Source organism: Halichoerus grypus, chromosome 3, assembly GCF_964656455.1.
Source record: "Halichoerus grypus chromosome 3, mHalGry1.hap1.1, whole genome shotgun sequence".
Classification (NCBI taxonomy): Eukaryota; Metazoa; Chordata; class Mammalia; order Carnivora; family Phocidae; genus Halichoerus; species Halichoerus grypus.
In genome coordinates, this window is record NC_135714.1 from 156,789,961 (window position 1) to 156,816,939 (window position 26,979).

General features: G+C 44.8%; 2 protein-coding genes across 2 annotated transcripts in view; one reads left to right on the plus strand and one right to left on the minus strand.

Moving 5' to 3' along the window:
- DPYSL2 (dihydropyrimidinase like 2) overlaps nt 1–17,400 on the minus strand; it is a 137,469-nt gene extending 120,069 nt beyond the window's left edge. The window contains exon 1 of the mRNA XM_036106175.2: nt 16,899–17,400. Within this exon, the coding sequence (XP_035962068.1) occupies nt 16,899–17,252 (354 nt within the window). The 5' untranslated portion in view covers nt 17,253–17,400. The remainder of the gene's footprint in view (nt 1–16,898) is intronic.
- A 208-nt stretch (nt 17,401–17,608) lies between these two features.
- PNMA2 (PNMA family member 2) lies at nt 17,609–24,728 on the plus strand. The gene is made up of 3 exons (XM_036106178.2): nt 17,609–17,726; nt 20,604–20,735; nt 21,041–24,728. The coding sequence occupies exon 3, from the start codon at nt 21,547–21,549 to the stop codon at nt 22,639–22,641; it is 1,095 nt and encodes a 364-aa protein (XP_035962071.1). The 5' UTR covers nt 17,609–17,726; nt 20,604–20,735; nt 21,041–21,546; the 3' UTR covers nt 22,642–24,728.
- The last annotated feature ends 2,251 nt before the right edge of the window (nt 24,729–26,979 follow it).

The following is a 26,979-nucleotide window of genomic DNA, read 5'->3' on the forward strand; positions in this document are numbered from 1 at the left end:
GATGAAAACAAAATCAATATATCAGAAAGTTCTTTAGTCACTTTTCATGTAAAAGATGTTATTTATGTTAACTTGCAATGGGTTTAGTACTGTTATTTTTAAATAAATGAATAAATATACTTTAATTCCCCAGTCCTAATTTCTAAGACAGTAAATATAGAGAAATAGGACCTGCAAAAGCAAAGGCTCTTTGGGGACCACAATTTTTCAGAATTTAAAGGCATCCTTTTATTTTTTTTTTTTTAAGATTTTATTTATTTATTTGACAGAGAGAGAGAGACAGTGAGAGAGGGAACACAAGCTGGGGGAGTGGGAGAGGGAGAAGCAGGCTTCCTGCTGAGCAAGGAGCCACATGTGGGGCTCGATCCCAGGACCCCGGGATCATGACCTGAGCGGAAGGCAGACACTTAACCATCTGAGCCACCCAGGTGCCCTTAAAGGCATCCTTTTAAAAAAAATTTGAGAATCACTGATTTAGAGGACAGATGAAAGGTATGAATCAGCAAAAAGGATTAAGAGAGAGGTGATTAGGAAGAAAACCTGACTGCAGCATCATATAAATCAGAAGAGTGTTTGAAAAGAGTGTTAGGTAAATGGGTTACAGATGGCCCCTATACATTGGTCCCTATGTTGTTTTTTCTTCACAGTACACTGGGACTTCTGGCTCAAAGTCCGCCAGCACCAAACTCAAATTTTCACACATCTAATTGCTGTAAGTATATTTTTTGTAAAGCATATTTTTAGCCATTTAGAGCCTGCCTGCTTTGCAGATTCCACAAAACTGCACCCAATATCGCTAGCCACAGATAAACCAACCCTTAGGGCTATAAAGCAAACAACCCCAAGCTGCTACTACCCTTTGAAGCCTTCTGACCCAGAGACGAGCCACTGTGCTGCTGAGGAACATCACATGGAAATCCCAACCTCGCCACATAGTATGTCCGTCTCCCCCAGGAGTTCCCTTGCCCTCTTCCCCTTCTGGATGGTGGCTCCACCTCTGTCCCTGGAAGGTCTCCTGCTCTGAGCGACTTCCCCTCCCGGGCAACTTGTCAAAGGACCCTCCCAAATAAGACTGTTGCGTGCTACTGCCATCTAGCGGTCATGTTTTTCCTTTACCAGCCCCGATAGCCTCAAACCCACTACTGCCGGCATGGCATGGTCATGAGCTACTGAGTTACAGAGTAAGATAATGACAGAGAAGGATCTACTGAAGCCACTATATGAAGGATACTATGACCTTAACGAGTTTCAGTAGAGACAGAAGCCATATGGAAGTGATCTGTAGTGAGCTGTGGTATCCCAAATAGGTAAACTCTTACAAACTGAAAAGAAAAAGACAAATAGAAAAACAAGTAAAAATTATAAACACCATAAAAGAACACCATAAATAATGTGACTGTACAAAAAGATGTTCCACCCACTAGCACAAGTGAAATTGGAGCTCCTGGGTGACGCAGTTGGTTAAGCAGCTGACTCTTGGTTTCGGCTCAGGTAGTGAGATCTCAGGGTAGTGAGAGTGAGTCCCGTGTTGGGCTCCAGGGTCAGTGGGGAGTCTGCTTGGGATTCTCTCTCTCTCTCCCTCTGTCCCTCCCCCCGCACCTTCTCTCTCTCTCGCCCCCAAAATAAATAGATATATCTTTTTTAAAGAGAAAAAGACAAGTGAAATTTATGAGATAACATTTTTAACCTGTGTGATTGCAAAATTTTTTAAATTTTGGTGAAATGATAAGGAAAAAAGTATGCTCCTATCTGGCTGGTGGGAATATAAAATGGAGAGTCCCTCTCAAAGGGGATCTGACAATATCCATAATGATGCTAAATGTGCTCATCCCATGACCCAGAACTTTTACTCTCCAGTGTCTACCATCAAGAAACACAGTCCCCTGCACGAGCAAGCAAGCATGTGCAAGATGCTCACTGAAGCATTGATTATTAATAAACACTGTAAACAACAACAAAAACACAGCTAAATCAGCCACAGTATATCCATACTGTAGAATAGTGTCATGATAAGTAACACAGACTCTGGAGCCAAGTGCCTGATTTTATACCCTAACGCCATCATTTACTGAGCACATAACCTTAATTAAGCAAGTCACTTAGTCTCTTTCTGCCTCAGTTTCCTCATTAAAGTGGAGACAGTAGAGGTGCCTGGATGGCTCAGTTGGTTAAGCAGCCGACTCTTGATTTTGGCTCAGGTCCTAATCTCAGGGTGGTGAGATCAAGCCCCGTGACCGGCTGGAGCTAGGCGGAAAGCCTGCTTAAGATTCTCACCCTCTCCCTCTGCCCCTCCCCCCGCTCTCACTCTCTCTCCCTCTCCAGAATAAATAAATAAATCTTTTTTTAAAATGGAGACAATAAATCCTACTCCCCAGCGTCCTTGAAAGACCTCAATAAGTAATCACATGTAAAACATGGGACATGGCCAGCCCACAATAAATATTAGCAATTATTAATAGAGTCAGAAGCTAAAAGAATATAAATTTATGTAAACTAATATAATTTTTATATACTAACACAGACCTCTGAAACACAAAGAGAGAAAAGAAACAAATTGATGATATAGGGTGGTATCATTTAGGTAAAACAAACACACTAATAAGACTACACATTTTTGCAAGGCCATATAACACATGTAAATACGTGGAAATGGGGCTGGAAGGATACAAGGCAACACATAAATCTTGGTGACCTCCAGTCAGGGGAGAGACAGGATGGGGAGAGTGATCGAAGTGGGCTTTAGCCATATCTCTGTGTTTAATAATATATTTGTGTGATGTACAGAAAGTTCATTTTTTTTAAAGATATTTATTTATTTATTTATTTATTTATTTATTTATTTATTTGTTGAGAGAGAGAGCATGTGAACTGGGGGAGGAGCAGAGGGAGAGAGAGAATCTCAAGCAGGCTCCACGCTCATTGCGGAGCCCCATGCCGGCTCGATCTCACTACCCTGAGATCACTACCTGAGCCCAAATCAACAGTCGGATGCTCAGCCGACTGAGCCACCCAGGCGCCCCCAGAAAGTTCATTTTCTAAACAGTGATTGGGAGCTGAAGAAATGGAGACAGCAAATACAGGTAAGACTTTAGAAAAGTTTGCTAAGAAAAGGAATAGAAAAATAATAGATCTGTGTGAGACTGCGGAGTCAAGAGAGGATTCTGTGAGTTTCGTTGTTGCCATTTTTTAATGGAGGTGTTCAAGGATGTTGGTATGTGGTAGAAACAACGCGGTAGAGGTGAGGAGGGTGGACAGTTTGAGGAGGTAGGAAGTGATGTATTCAGGCCATAGGTAAGTGGATGGCCAGAGACATAGTAGGGACCTTTCTTCTGCTGTGAGCAGTGGGAGGGCGGGATAGTACCAGTGATAGAAGGCGACATATTTAGTGGTAAGAAGATTCGTGGGTTCCTCTCTCAAGACTTGTACCCCCCACGACCTCCCAGTGAATAAAGTGAAGTCAACCACTGACAGAAGGGAGATGGAGAGTGTGTAAGATCTGAGTGTAGAGAAGATGTCGAGTATTTGTCTTTGTACTGGAAAGGCTTCAAAGTCCATTTGCCATTTGTCACTGTAAGTTAACAGAAAATAAACCCTTCCCACCTTGGCATTTCCACAGCAGCACTTCCGTACCTTTGCTATGGACCCCATCAAAGGGTGCTCTAATTTCATACATGTGTCCACCTCCTTACTTAGGCCAAGCATTTTACATGCGATACCCACCAGTCTTCACAGTAACCCGTGAGGTCACTATGTTGATGCCCACTTTTCAAATGAGAAAGCAGGTCTAAAAGAAATAGTGATTTGCTCGAAGTCACCATCTGGTATAATCAAAAGGCTCTCTGTAATGTGGTACAGTCACCCTAATCTTTTATACACTAAGTTCTCCAGCGACATTCAAGGAAACCTTAAGAACTGAGTGTGCAACACACAACACGGGAGTAGTTTTCTCACAGACATACATCATCCTAATTAAATGGCTGGAAGGAAGGAAGGAGAAAGAACCAAGTGGTGAGAATGCTAAATATTAAAGAATTCTAAAAGCAGCCCTAGGTCCTGTTGGGTTAGAGAAGTTTGTAGACTATCTCTGCCTTGCTTCCTCTGGTTTCCAACTTGGGTAATTCCATGCAGGTCTTAATTCCTGAATCCTGCAAGATAACTTCCCGAGCCCGCACCTTCATGAGGATACCACAGACCAGTTAAAGGTTATTTCAAGAAGAGCATTACAAAGATACCCTTTTGCTGGTGTACTGGGGTGAAGCTGAGGGAGCTGTGATAAAGCTGTGATTAGCGGGTTCACTGCCCCTGGATGAACTCATGGTCAGGAGGTCAAGCTGATCCTGCCCGGAAATCCTGCTTTTGCAAATTCTGTCATTGAAGTTGGAGGAAATTTAGGGTGCAAAACTGTAGATGAGAGTTTTTTTGCGGTTGATTTTTTTTCCTAGCTATCTTCACTACCAGCTTTGGCATGATCATATGCCCTGTAAGAAATGTAGTTCATTTATATAAATAAATAAGAAGGCCCAGCAGTGAATGAGCAGGTTTGGGTTCCATTGCTTTTAGTGATTATGACTATAACTCTGAACACACATCAAGTTTTTAAAAGTCAAATTATGGATTTCCAGACTTAAAAAGGCATTGGGCCAGAAATCACAGATAGAACATTCCAAATAAATACTAATGAAGAACGTACAAACACAAAGTGCCCAGTAATTCTGTAGACCTAAGACCAACAGACGCCTAAGTCCAGAATCTTGTAATATTCTTAAGTCTACTATTGCCAGCTAGTATTGTATTCAATCATGTCTTCTTATGTTCTGTATTTCTGGTGCTAGGACATCCGGGGCTTTACTGACCCTGGAAAGACTGCCCCTTGCAGGACTAGTCAATTTCCTACATTCCTAGACTCTCCTGGGAGTGCACCTTTCATATGCAAACTAATCAATCAAGAACCCATACAGCCATCTACCTCTTTTTTGAAGCACTTAAACTCAAGGCCATTGTCCACCTGCCCTCATCACCCCAGGGCCAAGTTTCAGACAACCAGGAACAGCCCCTATGCCCCAGGGCCCACTAAAATTATCCAAACTAAGCCTGTTTTCCTTGCCTTGCGTGCTCCTTCCCAGAAACCACAATAATGGCTCTTGCCTTGTCTTCCCCTCATCCCACTGCCTCCTGACTAATGCTGGTGCTTCCCCTTGTAGCCCTGTGCGTATGCTCTGTCTCCTGTTCTAGGGATCCACGAGGATAAAAACCTCTTCCTTCATGACAGCCATTTCCATGCTGTGCATCTCACCACACCGGTTGTAACAAATCCCAGGTGCATTTGAAAACAACTGCCTATACTAGCCTGCAAGAGGTGTTCCTTTATCCAACAGAGATAACAACTTCTAGAAAGAGACTACTCAGGAAAGGACAGAGGAGGAGAAGTAAGAGAGAGACCAGACTGCCTCCACCAATGCTGGTCTGGTAGCTGATGCCAGGCTGCCTGGGGCAAAGTGCTCACACACCTAGGTCAAAGTAAGAAAAACAAGGACAAGACATGTAATTTTTCATAAAGCTCAATTTATGCATACTTCTAAATCCTAGAATTATTTTCCCTTTAATGGTTTTGGTGCTAAATTGTTCTTCGTGTTAGGAGATGATACTGTGTAGTAATGTTTTTGTTTGGTTTGGTTTGGTTCTTTAGTGTCCCTATTTTGGCAAAATAAAAATTTGGCAACCCTTAGGTTGTTCCCCAAATTTATTTTTGAAATTTCACTGGAGTGTGAAAGCCAAAGTCTGCCGACGCAGCTCCAGAAAATGGGAATGGGACAGGCAGCTGGTGCTCAAATCAAGCCTCAAACTATAAGCCTAATAAAGATGATTCAATGGTGCATGTAGTCAGTTCACACATCCCTCTGCTAAAAACATGCAGTCTGATGGGATCTCACTTTAATTGAAGGTAAGAACACAATTTAAAAAAAAAATAGCAAGCTTACCAAAAATTATTACAGAACAAGGATAGCAGGTATCATGGGGGGTGGGGGGAAAACATTCAAGAAACTATTTGGCATCTTCAGTAGAGGGTAGGAAAATATTGCTGGATAGGAAACACAATAGATGATCTATCAGATCAAACCCTGGTTTTAACAGTATGCTGAGAAACAGAAAATAGTTGCCAAGAGCTGGCCTGGGTGTTGTCCTGTTGAACATAAATTTCACAGAGTATTATTAACATCAGACCACTCAGTGACCATGATGGATCAAGACAAAAACGAGACCCCTCCATGATCATGTCTGATAAAATACAAACATTGTCCAAGTCGCAAAGTACCAAATCCCCCTCTCCTAAATGCTCTAAGTGCCTGCTGCTTTTTTCCCAGTCACAGCTCCACCTCTGTCTAATCCGTCCTTGTACAGGTAAGATTTAGTGAGATATCAAATCATAGAACTGCTTTCCTTTTTGGCAGCCCCAGCCCAGAGGGAACCTTCATTTCCTTGGACCCTCCCCCAAGCCCCACTGAAACCCAAATAATCTCTCTCGAATACCCTCTTACGGAGATGCCCCATGGTTCCCCATGGTGTGTGTTCTCCCTCACTACAGCAAGTAATAAACCCAGCTCATTCAACCACAAGTGCACTCCTGGGGGTTGCTGGCTGAAGGACGCTACCAGGACGCTCAAGTAGGAATTCAATGATTATTTAACGTGACAGATATCTCTCTCAAAAATTAGTGAAGGTATAGGGGCCTTCTCATTAAAGTCAGAAATCAAACAGGGGGCCCCAATGCTGCCACCATTATCCAACATTGTTCTAAAGCTCTAACCAATGTAGTCAGACACAGAAGAGAAATAATAAGTAAAGGCAGTAGAAAAAAGACATAAAAGTAATATCAGGTAATAAAACTGTCCCAAGAGAATCAACTGGAAAATACTAGAGCCAAGAGCAAGTAGAATAAGGCACTCTATTATTAATTAATATAAAACTCAAGAGTCACACAGAATGTAAACTACACAATATAATGGCAATTATAGTCACAATAACAACAAAGCACCGGGAATAAATGTAAAAGAATTTTTCAGAGGAATAGAACAAAATACCTGAAAAAAAAAAAAATGGCAAGCCCATACTATAAGCTTAGGTAGAAAGACTTGCTATCTTAAAAATTAAATATATCTTCTAGTTCACTAGATAAATTTCATATAATTCTGGTAAAAATTATATCAGCTTTCTGTAATTGAAAATATCTCTCATGGAAAAGGCAGTTGAATGGTAGCAAAAATGAAAAAAGTAAAAATATTTAAAAGCAACAGTAACTAAAGCAGTATTGAACCACCACATTAGTAAGGCAGATCAGTGCAACAGCAGGAAGCCAAAACTCATATCCAGACATATGGAAAAGGCGGAGTATATAAAAAATAAATAGAGAAACATCAATTATTGACTAAATGACATTAGGACAATAGGCTAACTATTCGGAAAATTAAGTTATACCTTATTTCAAGGTATTGAAAATTTAATTGCAAGATTTAAATATAAACATGGAATCCAAAAAGGTTTTAGAAGAAAATGTAAGTAAATAATAATCTTGAAAGGCAGGAACATATCAGAAAAAACAAACTGATTTAAGTTCAAAATTTAAATTTGGATGTCAAAATATAAAAGCCACAAAAAATCAGATGCAAACTAGGAAAAAAATGTGTAACAAGTTGACATTGAAGTGGATACATTCTAATATAGAATTTTTACAAATCAGTGTTTAAATATGAATGCTTTAATAGGAAAACTGGCAAAAAGCAGGATACCACTTATCACCTACAAATTTGGGAAATATCTATAAAAATGATAATACCCAGTGATACTAGAAATGCTGAAAAACAGTATTTCTCATTCATTTTTGGTGGGAGTATAAAGACTGGAAAAAATATACCAAAATGAGGGGCGCCTGGGTGGCTCAGTCGTTAAGCATCTGCCTTCGGCTCAGGTCATGATCCCAGGGTCCTGGGATCGAGCCCCGCATAAGGCTCCCTCCTCGGTGGGAAGCCTGCTTCTCCCTCTCCCACTCCCGCTGCTTGTGTTCTCTCTCTCACTGTGTCTCTCTGTCAAATAAATAAGTAAAATCTTTAAAATATATATATATACCAAAATGTTATCAATGCTTATTTCTAGATAATCAGGTTATCAAGGATTTCTTTCTTAAAAAAAAAAAATGCGCATGACTGTTATCTACAATAAATATGGTACTCTGTCATGTTATTTCTAAAAAAAATAGAACAAAATAAAAATTAAACTCAATTTGTTTCTCAAATTTATTTTTTCCTAAATTCAGCTTGTTAGTCATTGCCCTCCTCAACACCATCCCTGCCGCTCCCAAATCATCGGAGAGAGAGATATATATTTATATTTACATTTATATACATTATATATATAAATGAAGTTGAAAACTTGTGTGTATATATAAATTTACATAATTATATATATATATTTATTATAAAATACCAAATATACGTGTGAATACACACACAGGAAAGAAATTTCTTTATATGGGGCGCCTGGGTGGCTCAGTCGGTTAAGCGGCTGCCTTCGGCTCAGGTCATGGTCCCAGGGTCCTGGGATCGAGTCCCGCATCGGGCTCCCTGCTCTGCGGGGAGCCTGCTTCTCCCTCTCCATCTGCCTGCTTCTCTGCCTACTTGTGCTCTCTCTCTATCTCTCTGTCAAATAAATAAATAAAATCTTTAAAAAAAAAAAATAAAAAAATAAAAAAATAAAAAAAAAAAGAAATTTCTTTATATGAACAGGATCATGAAATAGATCAGACTTAGGCAGTACACAAAACACTCAAGAATACTGACCTATTGTAAATACTATTCTAAATAGATTTCAAAACTCCCATAAAGCAACGGATTTAGTTACATGATTATCATTCTAAGAAATGAGGCCCTGGAACTTCTTTGCTAGATTTCAGTTGATCCAGTAGTTTTGAGAATAGCCAGGAATAATATTAACACCAAAAGTGGAAGCAACAAAAGAAAAGACAGATAAATCAGACTTCATCAAAATTAAAAACTTCTGTACGTCAAAAGGCACATATGAAGAAAGTGAAAAACCCAGAGAATGGGAGGAAAATAGGGGCGCCTGGGTGGGGCAGTTGGTTAAGCGCCCAACTTTTGGGTTGTGATCTCAGGATCATGAGATCAAGCCCCCTATGGGGCTCTGCGCTGTGCTGGGCATGGAGCCTGCTTAAGATTCTCTCTCTCTCTCCCTCTCCCTCTGCCCCTACCCCTGTTCGTGAGCACGCTTTCTCTCAAAAATAAATAAATAAATCTTAAAAAAAGAAAAAAAAGAATGGGAGAAAATATTTGTAAATCATATGTCTGATATCCAGAATATATAAAGAACTTGTAGGCGTGCCTGGCTGGCTAAATCAGTAGAGCACAGTCTCGGGGTTGTTGAGTGCAAGCCTCACATTGGGTGTAGAGATTACTTAAAAATAAAATCTTTAAAAAAAAGAAAAAACTCATACAACGCAACAACAAAAAGACAACTCAATTTTTTAAAAAGTGGAAAGAATTCAAATAGACATTCTTCCAAAGAAGGTATGCAAATGACCAACTAGCACACGAAAAGCTGCTCAAATCGTTAGTCACTGGGAAAATGCAAATCAAAACCACAATGAGATACCACTTCACAACCCCTGGGGCAGCTATAATCCAAAAAGGGGGAAACAACGTGTTGTGGAGGATGTGCAGAAAGAAACTGGAACCCTCGTACATTGTTGGGGGAAATGTAAAATGGAAGTAAAATTGTGGAAAACAGTCTGGCAGCTCCTCGAAAAGCTGAACATAGAATAACCATATGATCTAGCAGTTCCACTCCTAGGTATACACCTAAAAGAACTGAAAACATATGTTTCAACAAAAACTTGTAAAAGAATGTTAACAGCAGTATTATTCATAAAAGCCAAAAAATGGAAACAACCCAAATGTCCATAAACTGGTGAATGGATAAATGAAATGTGATATATACAAACAATGGAATTCTGTTCAGTGATGGAAGGACTGACACACGCTCCCACATGGCTTCACCTTGAGAACATTACACTGAATGAAAGAAGCCAGACACAAAAGGCCACATGTTGTAGGATTCCATTTATGCAAAATGTCCAGAACAGGCAAATCCATGGAGACAGAACGTGGATTTGTGGTCGCCATAGGCTGGGGTGAGAGGGTATTGGGGGGTAGCCACTTAATGGATATGGGGTTTCCTCTTGGAGCGATGAAATGTTCTGGAATTAAATGGTTGCTCAACACTGTGAATGTCCTAGAAGTCATTGGATTGTAGACTAAAATGGTTTAAAGGAGAATTTGATGTTACATGAATTTTACCTCAACTTTGAAAAAAACAAAGAAAGAACGGCTGGGGACAGCATCAGTTTCTTTCAGAGGCTTTAGTGGAAATAGAGAAGGAGTCTTGGAGATTAAGGCCCCTCCTGATGACAGCTCAGGTTAGGTGACTGTGAGGTGGCTCAGCTAGTGAGCAACAGAGCCAGGACTACAAGCCAGGTTTCCTGACTCCTAGTTCAGAGTTCTTTCCGCCAGAGAGCTGCCTTGAAATCAGAGACCAAGCAAGCTGCCTATACATGTTTCAAAAACACACCCCAAGCCACCACCTTCAAGACCAGATGCTTCCCCTTCAAGGCACTATTTGTGTGCAGCTCTTGGCCTACGCTACCAGCCTTTGCCACGGGCTGGAGCCAGCCAAATTCAAGTGTCCGTCAGCCCGTCCGCCAATGTTTTTATTGATGGTTCCCTCATTATTTGCTTGTAGTTCATGATTTACATCAAGTGGAAAAATCACACTGTCATCACATTGCTCTAATCTTAGAAAAGCATGTCATTCACATTGTCAGATTTGGCCTCTGTCCCAGCGATAGCTGAAGATATTTCTTGTGTTAAAAAAAAATGATGGACAGAATATCAGCAGTTTAGGGCACATTCATAAAGACAGATCAACAGTCCTTTTTATAAATGGCATCAAAAAGTACACTGCAAAACAGAAAACAAAGTAGGCACTCAGAACTATTTTGTAATAGTTAATTCTTTGGAGATAAAATGAGAAAAGAATGATTAATAAAGAAAGCAATTCAGTACATCACAGTGATTAAAAGGCTTGTCAGTCACATGGACCTGGGTTCAAATCCTGCCTCTGGTTTTTAGTTAGCAAGTTGCTTTGCAAGTTTCTTTTACCTTCAGATATTTCTTTTGCAAAATAAGGATAACAGTAGCACCTACTTCATAGAGTTACCTTAGGATTAATAAGATAGCACACATAAAGCATTTAGCACAGGGCCTACCGCATAGAACATATGAAGTTTAATGGGATATGAAATATTTCGCCTACAAAACTAAATTATACTTTTAAACTCACTAACCATCTCTGGCAGTGGAGTGGAGCCACAGAATGGTGTATTGCAAGAAGTATGGCACTGATGGGGAGCCTGGGTGGTGCAGTCGATTGAGTATCCAACTCCTGATTTCAGCTCAGGTCATGATCTCAGGGTCATGGCTCACACTCAGCATGGAGTCTGCTTGTCCTTCTCCCTCTGCCCCTCCCCCCCACTCACACTCTCTCTCTCTCTCTCTCCTTCTCTCAAATAAATAAATAAAATCTTAAAAAAAAAAAAAAGAAGAAGTACAGCACTGAGTCAGGAAACCTTGGTTCAAATCCTAGGTCATACACTTACTAAAAAGCAAGACCTTGGGACTGGTCAGTAAATATCACTAAATCTCAGTGTCCTTACTTACAAAAAGGGGAAATGCCTATATCAGAAGGTGTCCAAGCAAGTTTCAAAATAATATACTCTACACATTCTAAGAAATAATGCAAGTTTCAAAATAATATATTCTACAGATCTAAGATAAAATGCTACCAAAATAACAAGGTTTAGGAGTGGGACTGGGCAGTGAGAGGCCTCCATCCTAATGCTGAAACCATCACCTGAATTCCATGGGACCAAGCACGATTTTTCTGGGCATTGCTTTCTCCACTGCTAGAATGAGGTGGTTAAATAATCATGAGGTCTCTTTCAAGCTCTGACATTCAGTGGCAGTGTACATTCAACTCCATGATCAATTCTGACTCTCCCTTCTTTCTCAAGGAGAGAGGGACACTGGCACCAAAGGACCCACAAGAAAACTGGCCTATCTTTACCAAGGGTAGGAAAATGCCCAGCCCGTTCCTGATTCCCATGGCCCACGAGTTTGTGAACTATGCAACATTCAACCAGATGTTGCCACTGGAGGTTCAATGACAGCAATTTTCTTCTCCACCCTTGAGCCACAAGGGAGGTAGATGATAGACGCTGTTTAGTTGGTGAGAGTTTTCTTCTATTCAGGTCTCAGGCCCCAGGCTGGAGGAGTCTATTTCATCCCCAATGTAACCCTTCTTACTTCCCCTCACAATTAATTGATTGCAGATCTATTAATTGTACAACAAATTTTCAATCCTCAATGACTTATTAAAATTTAACCAATTATAGGAATATTATTCAACCTTAAAAAAAGAAAAAAGTCTTGTCACATGCTAGAACATGGTTTAACCTTGAGGACATTATGCTAAGTGATGTAAGCCAGTCACAAGAAGATAAACGCTGTAAGATTCCACTTATAGGAGGTGTCTAGAGTAGTCAAATTCATAGAGACAGAAAGTAAGATGGTGGATACCACGAGCTGGGGGAAGGGGAAATGGGGAGTTACTGTTTAATGGACACAGAGTTCCAGTTTTGTAAGATGAAAAGTTCTGGAGACTGATTACACAACAATAGGAGTATATTTACATTACTGAATTGTATATTTAAAAATGATCAAGATAAATTGTATGTTACGTGTATTTCACCACAATTATTTTTTTAGTTTAACTAATTATATGATTAGTTCCATAATTACTTGGGAAATCAAGGGCAACCAATAATTATGGATTATCACCATTTCCTTCTCTTCCCTTTGATCCCAGATGGGGCTTTTTGGAATCCTGAACATACAAATGTTTATATTTGTGTCTCCTCTTTTGAAACAATGTGGCCTCTAAAGTATCAAATGAATGCCCTTGTTCTTGGCTTCCAGCCAAATCTCTACCACATATCTGGCTAACTAGGTGTTCATTTTATTGAACAGGCTAGCCTACTATCAGACAAGTATCTCTGGGGACAACCTACGTATCAGTCATTCACATAACAGACGGAAGCCTTTAATCATTGGGATTTCTTTCTAGCTAAGATAAACATAAGGAAGGGATTTTGAATGGGAGAAGTGAGGGCAAAGGAGAAGAGTGATTTCAGAACTTGTTTTGGAGGAAGAAAGATCTAGAATGGGCATCACCATCAGGATGGGGTAAGGGTAGCATTGAACAGTAAGAGGGCAGCAGGGTCACTGGGCACCTAGGGCTGGGAGTTAATCAACTTGGAGAGGGGATGAGGGGAGACACAATGACAGGGAATATCAAAAAGCATTTTACAGACGGGAATTTTGTCAAGTTCAGTGGAACTCCTATGTAGTTTACTCATTGGCACCTGCACTGGAGAAATGGAGAATCACTCCCCAGACACATAGGTTTGCTGTGGGAAGAAGGGCCTGGGAGCACCTTTGGAAGAGATGCTCATGATCCAGCTTCCCTGGCTAAACTGTGTCTGAGGTAGAATAGAGGGAATTCCTAAGAGGAAGGGAGGAGGCAAGGGGGAACTAGGCCAATAACACTGCCCTTCTGCTCTCTCTTCCAAGAGGCTCAGAGTCCTTCACAGATGATAACCAATCTTACCTCACTGCAGCCCAAAGTGGACCTCACAAAGGACACAAAGGAAAAGAGAGTAAAGAGGTAGCTTTCCTCATTCATATTCACTACAGTGGCTCTTTCCCTTCACCAAAACCTAACATCCCAGCCCAAGCCACACCCATTTTTTCTGGTGATTACCTGCTAGCACCTGTAAATGCAAATGCAGACACCCATGTCCCACAAGCCACATGGCATCTGGGTTGAGGAAGCCTGTTCCCTCCTTTCCCAAAGCCTTGCTAGAGGAACAGCAGACACCCTGCTACAGGTGGACAAAGCCACTTCTGACCAACCATACATTAACAATACCTATAAATACAGATTCAGGGGAAGAAAGTGGTGCAAACCAGGGACCCCAGGGCCCACTCACTCTAGTTCTCCTCCTCTCTTGTCCCAAGGCTTCAGACAGGAATGCACTGAGATGCTGGCAGTCACATTGCTCATTAGCTGAAAATTAAGTGATGGCTACTCAAGTCAATCAAAATGGTGGGCCCAACTGTGCTTTTGAAAATCACCATTGTTATACACACACACACACACACACACACACACACACACCCCAAATACCTTTTCTCTCTTGTATAGACATGAAATATTCAACCACTGTAAGTACTGATCCCGGTAAGTGCTCTTAGTCATGAATGAAACCAATCCCATAGGAACATGTTGCCTTATGTGATAAGGCAAGACTGAATGAAAATTCAGGGAAGGCTGCAGAAAAACCAAGCAGAATCATCCTCTGTTGCTAATAACTGGGCAACTAAAGCAAATGTGGGTGTTACAGAGGCTAAAAGTGGCTGGGGTTCTGGTTGGGTATTTCCTCTTCAAATCTCCCCCTCCATGCACCCTAGGTTTACAATTTTGAATGTCTATTAAAATCAGGGAGTATTGGGGGCGCTTGGGTGGCTCAGTCGTTAAGCGTTTGCCTTCAGCTCAGGTCATGATCCCAGGGTCCTGGGATGGAGCCCAGCATTGGGCTCCCTGCTCCACGGGAAGCCTGCTTCTCCCTCTCCCACTCCCCCTGCTGTGTTCCTGCTCTTGCTATCTCTCTCTATGTCAAATAAATAAATAAAATCTTTTAAAAAAAATCAGGGAGTGTTCAAACAAAAAGCTGATGATCAAACATCTAAGCTTCCAAATGGACAGGAAAAGAGATGTATTATTCAACCTAATGAAACTTTGCCTTTCAAACCTGAGTTTTAATTCACTGCCATTATTATAGGGGTTGCCGTTCTCAAACTCTGTCCCTTGATCTGCCATTTTAAAAATAATCCCTTCCTTATCTCAAGGCATTTTTCTGCTCCCTTTAGGATATTAGGATTACCAGCACAACTTGTTAAAGATGAGGATACTCACACAACCATGAAGCTGTATGATCATGGTTTGGCCCTCATCCAATGTATTCACGTGGGAAAGTATTTCACACTCCCTCATGTTTCAATATTAGTTACATTATTTAAAACTTTTGTTTCAGTTGTCTGATCACTTGAATTCAGGTGAGTTTTCTGGATTAAGTTCTTTGGGTTGACTCATAGTGAAATACAGATATCAGGTACCCCCTATATGAATAAATCAGAGGACAGAGCTGGGGGAAGAGGAACCAATTAAGTAATTAATTGCCCCACCTTTTGAAAATGACAGTAAATGGTTTATCTTTCCTAGAATTGGTGCAATAAAAGTCAAAAGCTGCAAAACTCTGTGCTGTGTCAGGAAACGGTAACGTGTTCCAGCCATTATCACCAACTCCTTAATTGTTCTCCATGCGTTCACCGTAAGCACACAACCTGAATACTAAATAAATGTTGGTGGACTCACTCAGGGAATAGGTATAGACCACTCCCAACTACTCTGAACGCCCCTTAAGAAGAAATCACCTTGAACTTTTTATAGCTAACCTTCTCCCTGCCCCACAAGGCAAGGCACACAATAGGTATTCAATAATCAATCATTGACTGATTTCTCCTCTTCACCAGTGGGCATGGGAGAGAAACAGCAAACAAGTATTAAAACATTTCACACTGTAATTCATCGGTTGAGAAATTAAGGATGTGGAAAAAAATGCACGAGTATGAAGGTCACCCTGATAAAGAAAAAAATGCGAGAAGACTACCGCACTTAAAATGCACACCGTCCACAAGGGCCAGAGATAACAAATATCTTCTAAAATCAAGGTTTGCCAAATTGGCCTTCTTTGTTTCTCCATTAACACGGTATAGGGGGTCTAGTCCCTCTTTGACAATCTATTCAAAATGTGAGGGATTTTCCCCTTTTCTTTTCTTTTCACCCTTTGAACACAATCCACTAAGTCTCCATCCCCAAAGCACCTCCCAAATAGTGGCAGGGGGGGAGCACTCTGGGAAGCCCTTGCTGAGATACTTAGCGGAACTTTGTTCTCCACATGGGCTATTTGGAGCGTCTCGGGTTCCTTGGGTGACTCCACAGCCTCCCTCGTTTCACGCGGCGAACAGGAGTAGGGCGAGGAGATCCTCCCAGGCGGTCCGCGGGGGCGCTGACCATGGTCCTGGCCTCCGAGCTCCGGACGCGAGCGCCGAGGGCGAGGGAGAAGGTATCGTGGGAGAGCGCGCAGGGCGCGGCGGGGAGCGGCTGTCGAAGCCCCCGCCCCTCCCGAACCCCGGGGAGCCTTCGGGCCTGCATGCGAACCCGCCACTGCACGCTCCGAGATGCATCAAAAAAGGGTGGGGCACTCAGCCACAACTGCAATCGGAAGCCGCCCGGAAGGATTTAAGAAGAATGGAATCGGTTCAACCCTCCCCCACACCACCATACGACCCCCAACCGGGGATCGGTTCATCCGTTACCCCCACCCCCCACCTCCTAGGCCCAGGGAGGCTCTGGCAGCCTTTGTGGGCGCGTAGCCGCCCACCGCCGAGCCCGAGCCTCTCCACACCCTGTACGTAGAAGGGGCAAGTAGGGTGGGGTGCATGTACAGATTTGAGGATGCAATATTCAAGCAAGGCAGGACGGTGGACCCGCTGGGATCCTCGGTTCTCCACCGAGCTGGAAGGGGGGCGAGGGAGGGGCGACCCCGCATCTGGTCCTGCGTCTCGAATACCCCCCCCCACCCCCATACCAACCTGGTCGTAGATGTTCTGCAGGGCTTCCTTGCCCGAGGCCCGCCGGATCTCCACCTTCCGGCTCGATTCAACAGATGGCTCCCCGCCGGCGCGCCGGCCCTGCCGGGAGTACGGCGGCTGAGGGTCCGGGCCCAAGTGGGCGACGTCCCGCTGCTGAGCCACCACCTGCCCCGAGCCCCGGCCCACAGACAACGAGTCGAAGTCGATGGTCTTGTTCTCGGAGGACCCTTCCACTGGGCAGAACATGCCACAGAATTTCTGCCGGGGCTTGGGGCTGCCTGAGCCCAGGTTTTTAAAAAAGGCAGGGACTTCTTCGTCCTCTGCCGGCTTCCCGGATTGCTTCCTCTCGGCCATGGCGCGGGAGCTCGGGGAGGGTCCTCTCCGTCCGTCCGTCTGCCGGTCCCTAAATCGGTCTCTCAGTGCACAAACCCCCTGGTTGCTGCCGAGGCTGCCGCTCTCTGCCTACCGCAAGGTGTACAGAAAGGAAGGAGGGCTGGCGAGCAAGCGACCCACCCCTCGCGGTCCCTCCCTCTGACCCCGCTTTCTCCCCTCCCTGCCCACGCCCCCCGCCGCCGCGCCAGCTCCGCGAGCAGCAAAGTTGGGTCTGGAAGGGCGGCCGCTGCGGCAGCGGGAGCAGAGAGGCTGCCAGTTCCTGGCAGCGGCGGGAGGAGGGAGGCGCGGGCAGGGCGGGGGCGGGGGCGGGGCGCGGCGCAGGGGAGGGAGGGGAGGGCTGGGCCGCCAAGAGCCTCGCGCTCCGGAAGTGAAGCGGCCAGACCACCCGCTAATGGATGCGGAGCACAGTGCCTGCTGACCGCTCTCCGCGCCAGGGTAAGTATGGGGCAGGGCACGCAGGGGCGAGGACCGGAGGGCGCAGCCCCTGGCCTCTGCGCCCCTCTCCCCCACCTGCCTGGCCCAGGAGCCTCTCCCCCACCGCATTGCAGAGGTGGGCCCGGGGCAAGGGCCCGCCGGAGAGAGGGTTCTCTCCCCCTTACCCAGGGTGTGAGCTGATGGATGGGGAAAGAGGGACGAACCGACTGACGCCTGGACACCCGGAGGAGGGGAACGGGCAGACCATATGGAGAAGTGGGGGCCTTACGAGGCATGGGATACCAAACCTTGTTACGCAAGGGCCTTGGTAGGCTACGCAGAGATTGAAACGAAAAGGTTCTCACTCACTGCACCCACAGTGGTAGGGGGCGCCTAGCATGGCGGGGAGAAATGCAGAGGGGCGTAGCAAAGGCGGGGGAGAAGTGTGGATAAAGACATAGGTCTACGCGCCGTGGGAGTGTAGCAAAAAGTGCAGTCTGCAAATTCTGGCGCCGAACGGCAACTTGTAGTAAGAGTGGGTAGAGACCTGTTCTATTACCCGAAGGCGTCGTGTGCCGTAACTGCGCCACTGCACCCCTAAGAAGGGCCCAGGAGAATGTCTTGATTTGGTATCTTCCGCCCCTCCTTCCTTGCCAAAACAGAGGGTAAGACGCAGATTGAAGCCCACTCCCCAAGTCCCCAGCCCTTCTCCGCACCCAGAGTGCCCCGCCTTAATCCCCCGCCCCCGTTGCGCACTGCGCCAGAGCCGCGGGGTTTCCCAGGTTGCCAGACGCCAAGTGCCTGGGATGTAAAGTGCGTGCGCGCGAGTCCAGTGGTGGGGTAGGGGATGGGGTGCACTCTGTGACTGTGCCTTGAATTATGTGAGGCCACGCCGGGGAAAGGTGTGTGGGACTTGGTGTGTATGTGCGGCTCTACCAGCTACAGCTACTGGGTTGGTGGGCAGATAACGAGCATTTTGATTTGTGCCGGTAACGCGGTCTCTGAGAGTCCTTCATTGCTTATTCCTGTCCCCATGTCTTTTCCATGGATCAATCCCTGCCTCTGGGCGATTACAGCCCCGCCCCGCCTTCCATAGTGGCAAAATCCTGCAGGAATGATGCCCATCCTTTGGCGGCTGGGGAGGGAGATCTGGGCATGCTCAGTAACCAGGGTGGGTTTGGGCTTGGAGAAGCTGTATACCGCAAGACCGTCGCGCAGCACAGCGTGACCAAGGATCCATTCCCATTGTCAGCCCTTGCTCCTGGAAGGATTAAGTTCGGATACCCTCCTCCCCCCACCCCCATCGTGAGGGACAGTCTGGGGAATGGAGTTAAATTTGGAGGACAACCAGTCACAGTCTGAAGACGAGCCCACCATGACAGGTGGGAAAGAGGATCCCGCTGAGAACTGCGAGAGGAGAGGGGAGGGCCTGGGAGGCCCAGAGAACCGGAGGCATGCATTTGGACTTTGAACCAGATGTGCTTCGCGTTTGAATAAAGTGCTTCCACACGAATTACATCATTTCCTACCCAGAGCGAGCCCGTGAGATGAGTGCTTTTATCATCACCCATTTCCAGAGCAGGAAACTGAGATTTAGAGAGATTGAGGTGCTTTGGCCAAGGTCACTCACTATCTGGCTAAATGATCCAACAGTTACAGCTGAAAATCTGATTCCTTTTCCAACTTGTCCCATCTTTACATGAGAAAATACAAGATTTTTACTTTTTTTTTTTTTCATGTCCAAATATTTCCATTGCAGGTAGAGATCGCCTTTGGAAGAAGCAGCCAGCCAAAGGTAGCCTAAGCTCCGCATGGCCATTATTATGTAGACCTTGGAGATGTTTCTTCCTGGGCATTCAGTGCCTTTTTACATCTCCTGTTTCCTCTAAATATTACGAGAAGGTTACCCCCTTATCTTAGGAGGGAAAGTGTGGCATGGAGAAGCCACTGGGCTCAGGTCCCTGGGGCTGCTGGCTGAAGGTCAGATCCGACATTTTGCCCTCCTGGCCCTCTAGCACATGCCATGCCTTCTGCACCTTCCAGAAGGACTTGGAAAATGTGCCTGCAGTGAGAGCAGGTGCCACTGTAGCTACGGGCTGACATCTGTGGCATATGGACCCCATTTGGACTGATGGGGATGTTTTAGGCCTACGGAAGAATATTCGAGACCCTTAACACACAACCCCATGACTAACTGGGAGACGATAGAAACTCTTCCCTTTCTACATCCCCCAGTCTCCACCACTCTCCACAGATGTGCTTCTTGTTTTTCTTTTTTCCTCCAATGACCCATTCAAGCTTAAGTAGTATGAAGCATTTTTAACATTCATAGCAAAAGAAACACCTAGTTGTGCATTTGCAAAGCCTGCCCGCACATAACAAAAGAGAATTCATAATTCCAAGTTTAACTAACTTGGTTCTGAGATTTCTTTCTTTAATTGTTAAACCTAGGGGCGCCTGGGTGGCTCAGTTGCCTAAGTGTCTGCCTTCGGCTCAGGTCATGATCCCAGGGTCCTGGGATCGAGCCCCGCATCGGGCTCCCTGCTCAGTGGGGAGTCTGCTTCTCCCTCTCCCTCTGCCCCTGCTTGTGCTCTCTCTCTCTCTCACTTGCTCTTTCTCTTAAATAAATTAAATCTTTAAAAAATATTGTTAAACCTATATTAAATTGTTATGCCTATAGTATAGTATATAAGTTAAATTATTATACCTATATTAAATTGGTTTTAAATGTTTGAGTGATTTCTAATTGTATTTTTTAATCAAAGAAATGCAGCAACTCCATTTGTTTAGTAGATTTAATTGTAAAGGATTGTCATTTTTTTAAATAAGTGCATTAATAGTCATCATTGGCTATCATCAAAGCCATAAATATATATTATTGTTATTTATGTGTAACAGGGCAGCTTGGCTTAGCTGGAGCTAAGACAGACCCAGACACACCATTGTGTGGAGTTGGGTGACATCTTCCTTTTCTAGAAGCTGACTAAATAAGCTCGTGACTCTCACGGAACAACTGGAACACATACGCAGGTATCTAGCCACATCTGATTTCGTTCTTCACGTGGGGAAAATCTCGAGTCCTGTCCTCAACTGGGGCTCAGACATTAATTGGCATGCCTGATGAGCAAATGGTGGGGAAGCCAGATTGCAGGAGGGTCCCCAAAAGAAAAAAAAAAAGTCAGTCTAAGCAAAAAAGAGGTCTGACAGAGTGGGGCAGATGTAAATCCAATCTGAGACAGAACCCTTGGCCTACCCCCACTTGCGTCATGAGCCAAAGCACGATGCTCCCCGGGAAGGAGAAGGCTGTGTGGTAAAACTGACCATTGTTTCACTAGGAGTCCAAGTCACCCTGCTGGGACACATCTCTCTGGGAGCTCGGGATGCAGGGGTGCAGAGTGGAGGCCTTTCCCCATGACTAGCGAGAGGAGAGGTGAGGTGAGGCGGCAAAGACTGGGAGAGTGGCAGAAACAGCTCTTACAGGTGCCTCGGGCACTCGCAGAAGGGTCAACAGCACCAGGTGGCTGCTAGCATCTGGGAGAGAGCAACGGTAGACCCGGGACTGCAGAGCCACGGGGAATGGCACTGTCATAGCCGAGATACCAACCAGCCACCTTGGGTCAGGTCTAGAGACATAACTGGAAGTGCTGAGTTCTTGCCACTGGGCAAGTAAGGGTTATTGGTCCAGAAGACCTTGGGACTGCTGTGGGAGTGGCCTAGGACCCATTCAGGGGTGGAGTAGAAGTTCAGGAGCTCAGGCAGGGTATTCTGAGTCCTAAGGCAGCGTATTTGCACCACAAACTAATCGGCAGCCGTAGAGTTAGAGCGAGCAAATACTCAGAAGATGGCTCTGGCACTGTTGGAGGACTGGTGCAGGATCATGAGTGTGGATGAACAGAAATCACTGATGGTTATGGGGATACCAGTGGACTGTGATGAGGCTGAGATTCAGGAGGTTCTCCAGGAGACTTTGAAGGCTCTGGGCAGGTACAGACGGCTTGGCAAAATATTCAGGAAGCAGGAGAATGCCAGTGTGGTCTTATTAGAGCTCATGGAGGATATTGATGTCTCGGTGATACCCAGTGAGGTTCAGGGAAAGGGGGGGATCTGGAAAGTGATCTTTAAGACCCCTAACCAGGACACCGAATTTCTTGAACGACTGAACGTCTTTCTGGAAAAAGAGGGACAGACAGTCTCGGGGATGTTCCGAGCCCTCGGCCATGAGGGAGTGTCTCCGGCCGCCGTGCCCTGTGTTTCGCCAGAGTTATTGGCTCATTGGTTGGGGCAGGCGATAGCACAAGCCCCTCAGCCTCTGCTGCCCATGAGATACCGGAAACTGAGAGTGTTCTCGGGGAGTGCCATGCCCGCCCCCGAGGAAGAGCCCTTTGAAATCTGGTTGGAACAAGCCACTGAGATCGTCAAAGAGTGGCCGGTAGCAGAGGCAGAAAAGAAACGGTGGTTGATGGGAAGCCTGCGCGGCCCCGCCCTGGACCTCATGCATATAGTGCAGGCGGACAACGCGGCCATCAGCGTGGAAGAGTGCTTGGAGGCATTTAAGCAAGTGTTTGGAAGCCTGGAGAGCCGCAGGACCTCCCAGGTGAAGTACCTGAAGACCTATCAGGAGGAGGGGGAGAAGGTCTCAGCCTATGTGTTGCGGTTAGAAACCCTGCTCCGGCGAGCCGTGGAGAAACGAGCCATCCCCAGGAATATCGCAGATCAGGTCCGCCTAGAACAGGTGATGGCGGGGGCCAGCCTTAGCGAGGTCCTGTGGTGCAGGCTGAGGGAGCTGAAGGATCAGGGCCCGCCTCCCAGCTTTCTTGAGCTAATGAAGGTAATCCGGGAGGAAGAGGAGGAAGAGGCCTCTTTTGAAAACGAGAATACTGAAGAGCCAGATGAAGGGGATGGCTATGGCCACTGGGATCACGAGGCAGATGACTAAAAACCAGCTCAGCGCAGGACCCACAGCCAGTGCACCTAGGGACATGCGCTTTATCCAGCTGAGACGACGTGGCTCTTTTTGTCGTTAAATGTACACAACTGAAATCGAGGCTTTGGGGCCAGGTTTGCTGCTTCTTTCTCAGAAAAAATTATCCGAGAGTTGCTTGGACCCTACATAGATGCTGAACAAACACCGGATTAAATTCCAAATATGAGATAGGAAGCCTCAAGGAAGCTGAGGCACTTCAGGTCTCCCAAATAGACCAAAGTTTACCCCTACCATAAAAGAAAGAAATGATGTGAGGGAAAAAAATATATATATATCTTTTGTAATTTATTTAAAAATCTAAGCTCTTGGACTTGTCAGGTGATTTCCTTTCTCAAGTCAGCACCTTGTCTCTGAGTACCTAGCAGTGTGAGGCGCTGGTCAAAGAGGTAAGGATCCTAAACCTAGGAGCAGGGGCGGTACTCTCAGGGAGCTTACCGCCTCCTTGAAGATGTGACCTCGGCATGGGAGAAGCAAATAGCTTCATGTGTAAATAAGTCACAACACCAGTAGAAGCGCCATTGCCAAATGAATACAACCACCCCCGCTGTGATGTTTCTTTCTTTACTTGGGATGCACTCCTCCACTTTTCCGCTAGGTGTCAGATGGTCAGTTCCAGGCACTGGGTCAGAGCCTCAAGACATAGATGACTCAGCCTAATCGCTGCTTTCAAGAGATTTACAGTATGCCAGACACCTTTGAGAAAGAGTGGACATTATGGGAAGACATGCTAGAGAGGGAGGATTGGATTTAGCAAGCAGACCATTTTGGTCAGAGAAGATTTTTAGTGGCGACAAGGGACGGAGGAGAGGAAAGGAGCTCATGTTTACTGAGGGTCTATTATGTTCCAGGTGTTTTACACATATCTCATTTAATGTACACAGCAACCCCAACAGGGTATCATGTTGCCCTTTTTGAAAGAGAAGATGAAGCTCAGATGAGCTAAGTGGTCTCCTCAATATAGAAATGCTAACAAGTGGCAGAGCTGAGATAGAAGTCCGGAACTTTCGGACTCTTGCTAATCCTCCCGCCACTACAATCCTGATTTTTCAAGTTGTGCTCCACAGTTCTGCAGAGATTTTTCAGCAGTTCCATCTTTAAAATGTATTTTAAACTCCACATCTCTACTGAAAAACAGGTAGATTCAAGTGTGTCGATATCCAAATGTTCACACATTGGCATTCACCCGCAGGCTCACTTATGTTTCCAGATGGACTCGTTTTGTGCAGACCTCGGAAGTAACGTTCCCTTGTGATTTCTGAGCACATATCTGGACTTAATTGTTCAAAGATTAAAGAAGTTAATGGCACCTCACAGGTGTTTAAATCATGTCCATGCATGCCCTGTGATGTAATGTGTGCTCGTGGAGCATAAATGAGCACCATTCGGTTAAATGCTAGTTGATATATAGCATCATGGTACCTTTTTGTAGACAGCAAACTTCTCTAAACATCAGTTTCCTCGTTGGGAAAATGGGAACAGAATAGAATAGGGTTGTTGTTGGGCTCCAATGACATAATGCCTTTGAATCACTTAGCATGATGCCTGGAACATAGAAAGCCTTCAGTACTTAAGACTCATGATTTTCATGATACTGAATGTTCAGCGCATGCTCTCTTTATTGTTCTAACAGTGGTGCGATAACAAGTATATATATAATCTGTCAGTCAAGTTGGGACAACATTGCATCAGAAACCATTTTAGCTCTGGTCCATTTGAGTGCTTGCTGTCTGTTATCTTTGTGATAAGTATGCCAGCAGCTGGACTGTTGTTAAGTGATTGGACTTGGAAACGATAAATTATTCTTTCCGATTGTGGATAATTTTAACAGACGAATATCCTGAGATTGTAAGAAAAGCATTTTTTTAGAAGGTACCATTTGTGATCATTTCTATGTTATAATTTTTCAATACTGTTCAACCAAAATGTCCAGTACACCCTTTCATGGGTTTTTTTTTTGTATTCATGAAAATGACCTCATTGTTCTCAATTATTGACAGTATACAAAGTAAAATGTTATAAATGTGAAGTTATTAAATAAATACATGCTAATAAAATGCTGAGGTTTTTCATTTCATGTATTTTGATTCTGTATTAGCTATTGCTTGAAGGAGTTTCATTACAAAAAAAAGAAAAATTGATAGGTAAGGTTAGAAAATCAAACCAAAGCCAGAAGGTCTGAACTCTTCTAGATAGGAAAACCTGAGAGCAAAATGCTGGGATAAGAGTACTTGAGCTTTGTCTCCAGGGATGAAAGAAAGCGCAGTCACCCATCATCGATTTCCCTTTTAAAATACATAGAAACAACAGATGGAGGCCTGTTCCCTCAGAGACCTCCAACTCATTTTCTTGGGCAAGTTACTGTACAGATAAATTCACCACGTCTATTCTGCCAAGAGTGAAATGACCTAGAGGTAAAATATTGCATCTTTTGGATGAAGTCATTTTTTTACTTGCAGATGTGTAGGAGGAAAGCTCCTCTTGCCATTGGCCTTCTCAAAATTGTTTCTCTTCCGCTGTTCTACAGTGCAATGGGGGAGGAGTCCTCCCTGAGCTGTACACAATGCCGATCGGCCTATTACAAGATGAGTGTCCTGAGGGATGCCCAACACCCTCTCCCAATCACTTGAGCAAAAACCTCTTAAAAAATTGGCCTCACCTTACACTTACTATGTCTCCAGTCCTGACTCTTGGACACTGAGGCCTCCAAGATTACATAGCCCACTGCTGAAGACAACTTTTTTGGTTTTTTGTTTGTTTGTTTGTTTGTTTTTTACCAGGGTCATGAGTTTCTTCAGGCCTTAGGGTCATCTGACATCTCCACCTGCACCAGCCAGTCTGCCAAGCCTTGCATCCTATTGTCATCCGCTGTCCACCCCAAAAGCAAGACTCTGATCATCAGTTCTCATCTTTACTCTCCTGTCCACACTGCACTGTGTTTCCTTCCAGTGTTGATCTTCAAGGTCGTCCAACATGCCTTCCTGGTACTCATGATGTCCTAGACAAACTAGCCTATATCATCAGAGTCCTTGCAAAATACCCTGGCACCATATTCCTTAATTGAACTCTGGTCCTCCGGGTAGCCTGCTGCCCTCAAGTCTCTTGAGTGGAAGCTGCTCAGTCTCCCATCTCAGGAAAGATTGGAGAGTGCTGGTGGCACTTCTTTTAGTTCACCCTCATCACCTCCCCACTTGCAAACACGTTTCCTGGCATAAACTGACTCCCTCTGCCCCACAGTGAGCTGTGGGTCAGTCCTGGCAAGCCTAGACAGAGCATTGGCAAAGCAACCCAATGTGCAAAGAGCCTATTTAGGATGGCATCTGGCCAGATGTTATCTCTAGCAGCAAAAAGTAGGAAGAAAAAGATAACAAACGTAAGCCCTATCTAAGGGAGTCCTACAAGTCAAGACTGGGAAAGCAAAGATGGTTGGAAGCTAGAGTTTTGAGGAGTGGAGCCTGAAATGAAACATAGAATTGAAGTAAGAGGGTCTGAGACAGTATTGTCAAAGACACTCAGAGTGCATTTTTTGTTGATCACCAGCATAATCTTTGGGTGGTCTATAAAGACTCATGATCAGAGCAGACATCTCTCCCATCTTTCAGGGTAGGCTGGGAGCTCCTTGAGTTTGCTCAGGGAAGACTTTTACTCACTGAGAAAGTCTCTTGGGGTGCAAGATGGTGTCCAGAGATGGGCTTCTCAGAAACTAGCTTCCCCACTGTAGCAGCCTCTGGATTTGGCCCTGGTGCTGACCTGACTTTCTGCTGTGCCTGAGTGGTCCTTGACATCCCAGATGAACATTTTCTTAAAAACTAGAGTAACTCCAGAAGTGGATGCCAAAATCAATTCAATCATAAGAAAAAAAGGTGTAGGATTTCAATCTTTCAGGACACCAGCTGGAGCTGACCATTAATTGTGTGGGGTGCTTAAAGCAGCAGCTGAGGCTTTTTCCCAATCTGCCCCACCCCACCCACCCTTGAAGGGAAAGGTTACCAAAGGGAGGCATTACCCAGACTATGGGGTAGTGCTGAGGCTAGGAGTCTAGGCAGGAAGTCCCCAGAAAAGGCAGGGAAGGCTCACTTCCATCCCATCTTATCCCAGACCTGCCCCCACTCTGCACAGCCTAAGGGCAGTCCCACTGAAGGCCTTCCCTGTCTTCTTGGTACAACAGCTTTCCCAATTAACTCAGTTACTAACACTGCTTTCTTGAAATAACAAGCAATTGTCACAAAAGTAAACTTCCTTTTTTTCCAGCTTTATTTAAGGTATAATTGACAAGTAAAAATTGTGTATATT